The sequence below is a fragment of the Coturnix japonica genome, chromosome Z, assembly GCF_001577835.2.
Source record: "Coturnix japonica isolate 7356 chromosome Z, Coturnix japonica 2.1, whole genome shotgun sequence".
NCBI lineage: Eukaryota > Metazoa > Chordata > Aves > Galliformes > Phasianidae > Coturnix > Coturnix japonica.
In genome coordinates, this window is record NC_029547.1 from 13,827,210 (window position 1) to 13,840,338 (window position 13,129).

General features: G+C 43.2%; 1 protein-coding gene across 12 annotated transcripts in view; it reads right to left on the minus strand.

Moving 5' to 3' along the window:
- MAST4 (microtubule associated serine/threonine kinase family member 4) overlaps nucleotides 1–13,129 on the minus strand; it is a 253,946-nt gene that overhangs the window by 84,274 nt on the left and 156,543 nt on the right. For 2 of the 12 annotated variants that reach the window (XM_015848589.2, XM_015848588.2), the window contains exon 1: nucleotides 8,644–8,864. The exons of the other annotated variants lie outside the window; for them this stretch is intronic. In XM_015848589.2, the coding sequence (XP_015704075.1) occupies nucleotides 8,644–8,735 (92 nt within the window). In that variant the 5' untranslated portion in view covers nucleotides 8,736–8,864. Of the gene's footprint in view, nucleotides 1–8,643; nucleotides 8,865–13,129 lie in introns of those variants that run through there. 12 annotated transcript variants of the gene reach the window in all.

Consider the following 13,129-nt stretch of genomic DNA (forward strand, 5'->3'; position numbering starts at 1 on the left):
ACAAGCTTACTTACAAAACGTGTTACATATTTTCGTTGTCCATCTTGTAGGGGAAGTAAAAGGAAGATAATCTGGTAAAACCTGATTGTACTGCACAGAGAACCGACATAATCATCCTTTTGCGTGGGGTGTTCGTAGACAGAAAGAACAGAGCATATTGGACTTGTCTGACTGCCTTTGCTTCTACTCTTATGGCACTTAAGTAAATTCCCTTGACATACCCATGCGTAAGAAGAAGCTAGGCAAGCCCAGACTCACTGGAAAAGCTAATCTGTATAACAAATGCACACAATCTACTTATTATCAGCTCACTCTGAGAAGGTTAACAGTATTATCACGAAGGACATTAGCTAATTATGCCTTATCACTAAACAGCACTGCCAGATGAACGAGTTAACATTCATGCCTCCTTATTCTTGTTTCCATAAGAGGGAACATAAAAGCTGTGTGTTGATTTACATTATGAAAACTGTCTTGACAACAAATTACATTAAACAGCACGGCAGCTGTTGGTGGGAATATAAGACTACAGGAAATGACCATGTCTGAAGCATAACGTCATCTTGAGATTTCCAGGATCACTGACATTAAGATACATATCATTACAAATTACACACATTGTTGTAAATAATTCTTTTAACAGAAGAACTATGAAAACTCTACTTTCCACAATTTTGCATTTCCTACCTGAATGACTGCACTACAACCTCTATAGCCCTCCACCAACATTTTCAGTTCTCTTGTCCCATTTACTCTCCAAGAAAACCCCCTCAGGGTCACCTTCCCTCACTGTTTGACAACACATAGAGCAAGACATTTCTCATGTCCACTGCAATACCAGCTCTTGGACACATCCCAAGAGTTTCACCACCCCTTGGCTGGAAGAAGGACCTGCCATTCAGATACAGAAACCTCTGTGTGTCCCAGCCATCAGAACCAGCCAACATGCACATATGTTCCAGTACAGTCCGGGTTGCAATGGTGGGGCAGGTGGGCGAGATGTTTGAGTTTCAAGTAGTGACTTATAAAATAAGCTGTTCTTAAAGCCACCTTCTCCACACTCCCCATAATGTTTCTGTCCATTTTTTTATCCAGGAATACCTTTCCAGAAAATTTCAGCAGCTCACTGAGTGACAATACCAGCTTCTCAAAGAGAACCTAACAAGCTTTTTAAAGCTTTTAAATTATAAACTGATTCATTACATTCACATTTTATCAAAAAGAAGGTCAGCTCCATCAGACCACTGCCTCTATCTTCCCCATGGCAAACGTAGGAGTTAAATCTGATACATTAAAACACCACATTTAAATGTATTCCAGAAACAAAGGAAAGGTTTTATATGAAAAACTCATCTCTGACAGGCAGCTTTAATATGAATTTTATTATACAATAAATCCACTTTCCCAGATGTGTAAGAAGAGCGAAGTGTCCAATGCTGCAACTCGTCCCACACATGCAAGTCTCCTGAGAAGTACAATTCTGTTTGTGAGCCCATGCCAAATCCCATACAGGATGATGGGGGCCCAGCATTCTAGGAAGGGAAGAGAGACTATGCTCTACTCTGAAACATATTAGGGGATATAGCAGGAAAAAAAGAAAGGTTCCTCTTCCATTACTATTTCAGTTATAAACATCTTGACTGCTACTTAAGACAAGCATGGATAACAAGTACCAGAATTCAAACAAATTGACTTTGAATTTGTTAGCCCCCTCAATTTAAGCTCAAGATAAAATTCATATCTGTATCACTTCCTTGGAAATGAAAGGACTTTTTTTTTTTTAAGGAATATTTTCTCTGTTTCTTAGGAGTAATGCAGGCATATTTCATGTTATTTCACAATGTAAATACTCGTTTCTATTAGTCATGCTATAAAAAAAATTAAAAAATCAAATAAACAGACTGCTTTTTCCAGTGGTGGAAAAGAGCCCAGAATCCTACTCAATTTTAGAAGACAAGTCACATTTTCCAGAAACAAGATCAGAAACGGTTGTACTTTCAAAATCTATAGCACTAATTAATGGCCATTACAAGCAGTCATACTGCATCCCCTTGCAGATGAAATATCTTCTTTCCTGTTTGTCATGGTGCACCTTCATTTAAAGCACAAGGTAGTAAGTTTTTTCCAACTGAGGAACTGACCTTATAATGTTAATACTCAACTTCTGAACGGTCGTTATTTTAAAGCTATTACTTAAATATTTATGTACACAGATGTCTATACAACCACGTGTTTATTTAGTCTGCCCAGATGCATACATAAAAGTAAACATAAAAAAACCCACTGATACTTCTAATATTTGCCCTCCTATGCTACACCAGGTTAAGTTTACAGCCAAACAAGTTCTCTGGAAACAAAAAATACAAATTCTGTCAGACAGAGAAGTCTTCAGACTGACACATTTCCCCACTGACACACACACAGAAATCAAACTTACTGCCAAGAAGGAAATTACATTTTTTAAACTCTCCAGTGCAAGAATTACTATAACCAAGCACTATGAGGTCTACACATTTTTAGTAAAATGAAATATTTTAATACGTGACACTTTACATTAGTATGTTTCAACAAATTAAACATCATCAGGAGCAGTATTTCTTCAGTAATCAAATGAACGCATTTAAATGTACCAAATAAACACATTAAAAAGTACCAAGGACTACCTAGATCTACCATTAATATAGATGCCCTTACATGCAAACTACTAAGATGCTTCTAAGATGCCGTATGTATTAATAATTTTGCTTTAAACCCATCATTAAGACAGGCCATAAGTTGATGGACAGAATAAGCATTTTCCTGCCAGCAATCAGCACACTGTCTGACATCACATCACCTTTGTTTTCATAAGAATAAAACAAAAAACCCACCAGTAGGTGACCTTTTAACAGTTTTTCATTAACATGTAATTTTAATTCCAGGCTAAAACCAAACGATAGGGATCAAAAGCAGGCTATTACATGCTGGAATATCTACATAATTACTGCATATGCAGAAAAAAAGAAAAAAAAAAAAAAAAAAAAAAAAAAAAAAAAAAAAGAACGGGTGGGAAAAGGAAACTGCAGCAGTTTTTACTTTCTAAACACCAAACTGAGCACGCCAGCATTTCATGAGAATAACAGATTCTACTTACAATAATAATTATGATCTTTCAGAAACAATAGAACATGATGGTTTTCCTTATTCCTAAATAATTATTTAGTGAAGAGCACTGCTAACAAACAAAAAGGGAGAAAAAGTTGATATATTTATTCTGGCATGACCTTGATACTTTTGTACTTATCTGTTAGCGGCAGGAACACTAGCAATGCACAGCTGGTAGTTCTGAAGTCCTTCTATTGGGTAGATAACCTGGGAATTGTTCCAGCTTACAATATTTCTGAGGTATGTTTGTATTTACTGGGAAGCACGCCAAGGAGTTTTCTAGTGTGCTACTTTTCAAGTATTTCAAATAAAATCACAGAACTGACCTGCCATGAGATTTAAGGTTGCACTAGAACATATTTTTTTTTATTCCCTCTTTATTCATGTGAAGATTCTACTGCAGCAGATCTAGCTAATACATCAATAGCATATGGAAACAAAAATATCAACAATGTATAGGATATGTATTCCCATGAAGAAAGAAAGGAAACACTGGTGTTGAGAAGAATGTGGCTTTAGTTATGTATAAACAAATGCCAAGAATGTAAAGTGTGAATTGTCTCTTCCTATGCCTACACCAGAGGAAACTTAGGTCCCACTGAAATTTAAGTAAGGTAACCATGCACAGTGTTATGCGATGGACATACCAGGTGAAATTTAAGAGCCTTGACTACTGTCTTGTTGATGTTCTGTACAAGGAAAAAGACTGTCTCCCACTCTGTAACAACAGATACAAACCACGCTGGCTGAAAAATAAAGATATTAAAACAAACGAACGAACAAACAAAAAAAACAGCTTCTTGAAGTTCCGGCACATTCCAAGCTTTGTGTTCTTAAATCTCAGTCTTACTCTTGCTTTCCACGGGAAAACTCATTCTTACTTACAAATATAAGTAGGGACCTTGACTTAATTCTAAACAAAAAGGAATTTCTCAGTGTAAAGACTAACACAAAACCAACAAAACAAGAATGTGACCAGATGAATCCTCTCTAGTCTGGCTGAAGCTAAGAAACAATGATGGCTCACTGGAAAAAACTGAACGTTGCCAACATTCAACTGTAAGCAGAACTTGAAATACATTAATTGCTCAAACAAAGAGATTGGCCAAGTAAGCCAAACTGAATAAAAAGAACAGTGTATTCACTTTGATAGTGAGACTGTAAGACTATTCCCCTAACACACAACCTCTGCTGTGAAAGAAAGGAAATAAAACTCCTGAGATACGTTAACACTTCTCTATCTTGCACAGGAAGCCCAGCAGATTACCTGCTAATTCCTCCTGTTCGATGACAAGGTGTTTTAGCAGCCCAGACAGCCTGCTTGAGCCCATTTCTCATTCCCCCTCAGACTGTCTTCTTCTTAAACATATTCAACATGTATTAGGGTAATAAATATCTGACTCTCCATGTCTTACATATAGAAGTTAAGGTGAATACTGAGGAATGAAAGCAGGAAAGAGAGAAAGTTCTCCAAATCACCACACTTTGAAACTTGGCAAAATAACACAAATACAAGCAAAAGCTCTAGTGAGCTCAGTGAGCTCTAACCAGTGGTACTCCTACAAAGTACAATAATTCAGGTTGGAGCACTGACACATTCAGTTGGCATCAGCGCAGTGATATTTAATTCCTCTGGCTGCTTTTATGTTAATAAATGTGTTCAGGTTTTTTGCTTGTTTTTATGCCTCTAACAGGATCCCTTTTAGCATGTGCTTCTGATAGTACTGAGTAGATTCATAGGGTACTAATACAACAACAATATAACATTATGTTGAAAAAGGAAGATCTATACAAGAGACAAAAGCAGGAGTTACATCATAATTTTATCATCCCATCTACCCAAACTGCCAAACCCCACAAGTTCAAGAAGCCTGCTCCATATTTTCCAGGAAACACACTGCCCCAAAACTAACAGAACTACCACAACAGTCTGACAGCTGCTCTCTGTAGGAGTTTGGAAACAGAATTATTATATATAATATATATATATAGTAAATATATATAGTTAATAATTCATGTTTCTGATACGGTTATAAATTCTTTGAATGCTTGAAGAATTACTTGATGATTGAATAATATTTTAAGTGCCTATCAAGAAAGTCTCTTCAATACCACTTCAATGGTTGTATACAAACGACGCAAGAATCACCCAAAAGCCTATTCTGGCTGAGAAGCAGAACAGCCTCTCTGACCCAAAGCAAGATAGACTGTAATAACACTGTTTCAGTGCAACTGCCGCAAAGAAGCAGTGGGAAAAAAAGGCACTAAACGAAGAATCATTCACTTGCTGTTTGTTTGTTTTTAAATACAGAGAACAGAGACAGGAGAGAAGCCATGGAAGAAAGAGTTAACTACAAAATATAGTATGCAGAAGATATATTTTACTATGAAAAAGTAATGCATCTTGTGTTCACACATCTTTATGTGGCTGTACATATCCATCCCCATAATGTACACACAGATAGTCCTTCTCTCACGTTTTCTCTCCTGTTGTCCAATCCAGACTAGATGTCTTGTCTGTCAGGAACACCAAATCAGTACTAAGAAAGGCTCACACACCTATAGCATCAGAAAAATAAGATCATGTGGTGGCGTGCATGCATCTCTTCTGCAAAAAGATATAGTGTAATCCATGTCCTTCATAGACTCGATGATTTGAATACCAAATGCCTCTGATTTATAATTGAATTTTTCTACCTGCTAGTCCTGAAAGCCCACTCCCTGACTTGAAAGTCAGGCTAGGATTTTTCTTGTTCAGGTATCACTTCCAGCAAGACTTGCTGCAATTGAGTTCAGTTAAATCTACTGCAGGAGAGAAAAATCTTAATTAAAGACTTCAGTGAGCAAGTAAGACCATCAGGTTTTATGCCTTCATTGTATCTCAGTTGATAGGTTCAACACTGAAGGAGAATAGCTTATATTTTACTTCTTTTCTTCATAGAATCTCAAAAAGAGAAATGAAATCCTCCATCAAGGAAATATGTAGGAAAAACAAACAAAACAGCAAACCACCAAAATTCCTAATATTTGCATACAATTCTCATTATCTCAATTGCAGAGAAAGAGGGCAGTGCACACAGAAATGGTCTACTGGCCCATAATAATCTCAGTAACACAGGCCAGAGAACATGCTAGAGGAACAAAGCTTAAGAAAAAAAAAAAAAGCATACAAAATAAAATGAAAGTTCTCACACTGGAAAGGAATCCCAAGGCCTTGGATCAGTGGACCCAAGACTTAGACACAACCAGCAGATTCATGTCACAGGAACAAGATCCCTTCAGGTCTACTCATAGTCTTTAACCCTCTAAAACACCTGGGAAGCTACCCACAACATGAGTGGATACCACCAACCAGCACTCCTCCAGGAGGCAGAATCCTGTGGTACATAAATGGCTGTCCTTCCAGTTTAGTCATGCAGCAGTTAGTGAGTTTCTGAAGACATGAGACAGAGCTCCAAAAATGCAGATCCAGTTGGTGTCTCATTAACCAAAGCAGAACTAGAATAATGGCACACATCATTTTTGATTCTCCTGCCAGTCTCATTACTCTGGGATGTACCACACATGTTAACAGGTATAAGTGCCAGGCAGAGGCATCCACTTTCACAAACAGAGCTGAAGTAGTGGAGCAGTCAGCAGGGGAGATGCCAGGCTTCCCTCTAAGTGATGGAACCATCCTGAGAAGAACTCTGAACTGCCAGAACTATTGGCTTTTAGATTCACAATGCTGTGACATACTGATCGTTACTGAGCAGAGGGTGTTTGACATGGGAACACACCAGTAATAGAATCATAGTATGACTTAGGCTTTAAGGACCTTTAAGACAATCTACTTCCAACCCCCTGATGCTAGCACCACTGGGGTTAGCTAGCACCTGACCCACCAGCTCAGGCTGCCCAGGGCCTCATCTAACCTGGCCCTGAGCTCCTCCAAGGATCGAGCATCCACAGCTTCTCTGGGCAGCCTGTGTCAGAGCCTCACCACTGTTTAAGTAAAGAATTCTTTCCTAACATCTAAAGTAAATCTCCCCTTCTTTAAAGCTTTAAAGCCATACACCACCGTCCTGTCACTACATAAAGAAACGTGTCTCCCTCCCATAAGCTCCCTTCAAGTACAGGAAGGCTGCAAGAGGTCTCTCTGCAGTCTTCTCCAAGCTAAATATACCCCAGTCCCTCAACCTTTCCTCACAGGAGAGGTGCTCCAGCCCTTTGTTCATCTTTATGGCCCTCCTCTGGACCTGCCCCAATAGCTCTCTCTCTTTCTTGTGCTGTGGGCTCCAGGCCTGGATGCAGTACTGTGGATGAGGCTAACTGTGAGTAGGGCAAAGCAGGGTGGTACAATCCCCTCTCTCCTGACAGCCACCCCCCTGCTGATGGAACCCAGAACACAGTTGGCCTTCTAGGCTGCAGGAGCACACTGCTGGCTTGTGTACAGCTTCTCATCCACCAGGGCCTCCAAGCTGTTCTCCACAGGGCTGCTCTTGTTGAACCTCATTAGGTTCACATGGGCTCAGTTTTCAAGCCCATACAGGTCACTGTGGATGGAATCCCTTCCCCCTGTTGGGTTGGCTGTAATACACAGAACAGAGGTGTACATACAGCATATTCTATTCACTGATAGGCCATACTTATAAAATGCCAAGACAGCAGGCAGTGCTGCTTTACAATATTTTTTTTTAAAATATTCTATCATTCTACTCTACGACCCTGTAGTATTATTATATGTCTTTAAGAATTGGAGGGCATTCAAACTAATACAAAACTACCAGTGGCACAAATGTATTTTGTGCCTCCTGTGATTCCGAAAGGCCTCCAGTATGCTTCGAGAAAACCCATTTCTGCACCTTCCCATAGGCATAACCAGACACTCAGTTGCGATGTTATAAGACACGCAGGGGATGGCCATATGCGGCAGCAGCACTTTCACGGTTTGTTATTGTAACTTTGCGCCGTTCTACAGACGCTGCTCAGCCGGGACGTGTCACCGCGCGGACCCTCGGGCCCTGCAGCCCCCGCCCCGCCCCTGCTGAGTGTCACATCCCCGGGGACAGCCCCAAGCAGTTACTGACGGCAGCTCCGCCAGCAGCCCATGGAACTGAGCGGAGCGACAAACCGCGACTGCGGCACGGGACTGCGGGCACGGCGGCACTCGGCCCCGCTTTCCTTCGGCCTAGAGGAGAAATGTTACCCCCCTCACTCCCCAGAAAAGAAGGGAAAAAAGGGGGAGAAAAAATTTTAAAAAAAATTTTAAAAAAAGAAAACGGCCGTCCCTGTATATACAAACGTCACCCATTCCGCCTCAGACCGCGTAGCTGCACAGAGCGGTCTCTTTAAGAGCAGCGAACAAAGTCGGCTCCCGGAGTTGTCCATATAAAGTATAGGCGCTGCGGATAAAAGGTCAAATATCGGAGAGCGAACCGAAAGTCTGCGGGACACGGGGCGGGGGGCAGCCCCACGGACCGATGGCGGCCCAGGGCCGGGCCTGCCGGGTGCCCTTACCTCTGGGTCCGGCGCAGGCGGGTGCCGCTCCGCAGGTGGGGCAGCGTGAAGTTGAACAGCACCGTCCAGTAACTGTGGTCCGACATATCCATGGCCCGGCGCTCACACCGCGGCGCCGCTCACGGCCATAACACGCTCGGGAAGGAAGGGAGAGCCGCCGCTTTCCGCACCGCTCCCAGCAGCCGGAGACGAGCACAGCCGGGTCCCGCCCGCCCCGAGCAGCCCGGACCGATGGCAACTTTCCGCGGCCGCCCCGCCCCGCCCCGCCCCGCCCCCAGCCAGCGGCGGCGCCAGGTGAGGGCGCCGGGCGGCCCCGGGCGCGGCAATGGGGGGAGCTGGGGGCTCCGCAGCGCTGCGGCGACACCAGCCGGACGAGCCCGTCCCAAGGGAGCCGGGCAGCGGACGCGCGGCGCTCAGTGTGCGCCCGCCTATGGATCGGTCAGGGCACCGTGGGCCCAGCACCGGACAGCGCGCTGACTGGGAAAGCCCACCCGAGAACACGGGCTGCCGCAGAAAGGGCAGAGCCAGGCTTGCAGCACCTTTTCCACCACACACGGCGGGTGACCTAAGCGCCCAGGTGCCGAGTCATTTCCTCCTCCTCCTCCTCCCAACTTTCTTCCTTTGCCTCCTCCTCCACACCCTCGTTCCATGCCCGGCCCCACCTCCGCTTCCACTTGAGCTCTGCTGCAGGCTCAGCCAGTGCCGCCACCGCGCTGCCCGCCCAGATAAGCGTGCTCACTCACATCTGCGCGGCACAAAGAGGGCCCGGAATTACTGCTATACCTCACTGCCACAGAATCGCAGTGCCTTGAAAGGACCTCTGGGCATCACCGAGTGCAGACATCTGCTAAAGCAGTTGCCTACAGTAGGTCACATAGGAAAGCTTCCAGGTGCGTCTTGAGTATCCCCAGAGGTGACTCCAGAACCTCTATGGGCAGACTGCTGCAGTGCTCCATCCCTCTCAAACAAGTTTTTCCTCACGTTCATGTGGGACTTCCTGTGTTCCAATTTGTGCCCCCTGCCCCATCACTGAGCATCATGGAAAAGAGCATGGCCCCATCCACCTGACTTCCATCCTTCAGGTATTTAGAAGCACTGATACAATCCCTGATCCCTTCAGTCATCTCCAGGCTGAACAGTCCCAGGTCCCTCAGCCTTTCACAAAGGGAGATGTTCCAGTCCCCTCAGCTTCACTGGCCCTCTGCTTGAACTCTCTCCAGTAGTTTCCTGTCTGTCTTCAGCTGGGGAGCCCAGAACTCCAGATATGGCCTTAGCAGGGCAGAGGAGAGGGGAAAGATCACCTTCCTCAACCTGCTGGCCATGCTCTTCTCATTGTACCTCAGGATACCACTGGCCGCCTTAGCCACAACCTGCACTGGCCTTACATGGCTAGGTTTTAATAGTGGGGAATTTGCAGCAGTTGGCCTCTGTGAACAGAGCCTGGCAACACATGGCACATCCAAACCAGCTGTTCCAAAAGGGACACCCACTGGCTGGAGTCTGCTAGCAGCAGGCAATACACTACATTAATTTCCCTTACACTGAGTCTGTTTTGCCCGTGAAAGCAATTGGCAAGTGATCTCCCTGTCCTTATCTCAACTTTCAAGCCTTTTTTCACTGCACTTTCTCCTTTTGAGGAGAATGAATTCAAGAGTGGCCTGACAGGGCTGTGAAACCACCACACCACTGCACAGAGGAGCTGGAAGGGCTGACTGGGCAGCACTGAGGATTCCAGCTTTGCATGCCACAAACCATTCAAATACTAGCCATCATTTTGAAAAGCGCACACTGCAAAGAAGGTACCAGTCCTCTAACCAACCAGCTACAACATGCTTATTTGAGGGATGCACAGGACATCCTCTCAGGATACAGTTTTGTAGATCACATACAAATTTAATCATACTCAGAAAATGCATACAGATACCACTAAAAACAAAACAAAACAACAACAACCAATCAGTTGACAAATTGGAAAATAAGCACAAGTCTAAGGCAAGAGAGAAAACAAATGAACACGTTTAAAGTGAGTTTACATGGGCATCTAATAGCACCTTATTAGGATAAATGCCCTGCAGGCACATCGCTGCCAACAAAGGCAGGCCAGCACGGACCAAATACAATACAGCCATCTAACATCCCTCCATAAATGTCTTAGTTTTAGCAGAGATCGGTCACAGATGGGAGGAAGTGAAAACAGCCCAATGTTTTGGGGTCAGGTTTTCCTTTTTCAGCTGCCCACAGAATCTGGTGTGCAGGGCAACTCCCACCATATTCCCTCAGGGGCTCAGCAGGAGTGCCTCCCTCCCTGTGGCTGCAATTCTCACACCACCCACTGACAAAGACGAGATATTCACACCAGTGATAAGAAAACTCTCACCCAATTCTTTTCCTTGTGTTTGTCCTCATATCGTGTGAAGTTTTAAAGGTTCGTGTGAAGGCATGTGAGCTTGACAACCCCCCTTTCTGCAAAAACTGCTAAGTTCTGCTGAACCTTCTGCTGCTTCAGAAGGGGATTCTCAAATCTCTGCATGGGCACTGAAAAACATCTCCTCCTCTGTATACTCAATTACTTCATCATCTCTCACCCAAGCTTTTGTCTGTAATTTGTGCCTGTGTTTAATGGTGAAGGTAGGGAATTTCACCTACACAGAAAGTTTCATCACCCTCATCTCCCTGCAAGCTCTGTCCCCTCTTCGGCCTTCCTAAGAAGCAGTAAAAGGAATAGCTCAGCTTCTTTAACTCAAGTCACACTCATCCAAATGCATGATTTGCGAAGTGATCCTGGAACATGGAGCTCAAAATCCATTTTATATTAGGCCATGTAGTACAAGTCTTCTCTAGCAAAGCCAGACTAATTCAGCTAATGATTTCCTTGTGAAACTACTATTTTTACAATTATGAATGGAAGGATCCAATTTTGAAACATCAACTAAATTTTTCAAAAATGAAGCAAGATCCATCTATCACATTGTTGGAGAAGATCCACCTGAAAAAGAATGATTACTGCCTGCAAGTGGATGGCAGAAGTCGTCCACTCCTCCTAGGAATAACCAGACAGATGCTTGTATCTAAAGCCATTACAGAGACCAGGTTATTGCAATACACATTTCATGATCTAACAAGCTGTATTTTTCCAGATGCAGAAAGGAACAAAGCAAGTCAAGGTAAAAGCTTCTGTCCAATTGTGTAGCAACACAGGGTATCACATTGGAATGTTGTTCTACAATTAGTGTTGAATACTGCTCATCTTGATCCATAGCTTCTAATGGTTAAAACCCTAACAATTCCATCTGTACAACCTGCATAGGCTTTTCAACAAGTAATAGCTCCCAGAATTACATAATCTGTAATTCAAGCTTAGCTTCACCTAACTTTTCCATACACAATTAGACACAAGCAGCTCTGCTAACTGGTTAGGCTGTTTCTAACATGAGTTCTAAAGCAAGGAGACCGAGTATTTTTCTAAAGCAGACACGCACAGATTAAGGGAGGAGTTGTAAAAATCCAGCACAGCCCCACAACAATCTCAGATGAAAGAAAAAGCTTCATGAGAGGAAATAAAGGCCTTATCACAGAGGGTTCTACATGTACATGACAGTGAAGACTTCATAATGACTGTGAAAAAACATCACTTCCACAGCAGTGACTGTAGCCTAAGACTTCCCTTGCCACAGAAGCACCAGATTTCAAAGCAAACATCTCAAAGGAGAGCAAGGTTTTTGTAAGCTAATGAAACTGGTCCCACATAGCCGCTGTCCAAAGGACCACCCTCTATCCACAATTTACCAGCTGAATCAGCTCAGACAGGGACAGCCAGCATTAGGCCAAGAAGAGAACAGAGGGAGCTAACAGTTGGGCAGACAGGCAGGGGCAGCAGGGCCAGCCCTCTGGCAGAGTATATATCCACCATGCTGGAGCTTTCTCTCTCTCTGTCCTATGACAGGGCTGCTCATCCCTGCAAACACATTCTGAACAACACTTGGTTTTCAGCTTCACAGCCACACTCAAAACAGTAAGCAGCTCTGACAAGTTGACCATTTCAGTGATGCTTCACTATATAACTTGGCTGATAAGTTTTATCGCAGAGCATTACACAGGGTATCACATAGTAATGCCAGTGATAAGGATCATTAAGCTTTCTGTTATATATTCAGGTGAAGCTGAAAACATCACCCAAGCCAGAAAAGGTGTCTAATCCACCTCTGAAGAAAATTAATTTCCAAAAAGCAAGCTTACAAACGGATTCCCTCCTCTAAGAAAGATTCCCATTCAATACATAATTAAAAAAAAAAAATTAAAAAAAAAAAATTCAACACTTAGTTGACTGTCAACATTTAGTTTCAGTGATAAATAGCAAAGAAATATTCTCCAGAAACTTTTTGGTTACACGGTACTGGTTCATTGCCATGAAACACTCACAAAGATAAGTAGCTTATCTTTAAAACCAAAGTGCAATACCAACACAAAATCAATATACTGCATATAG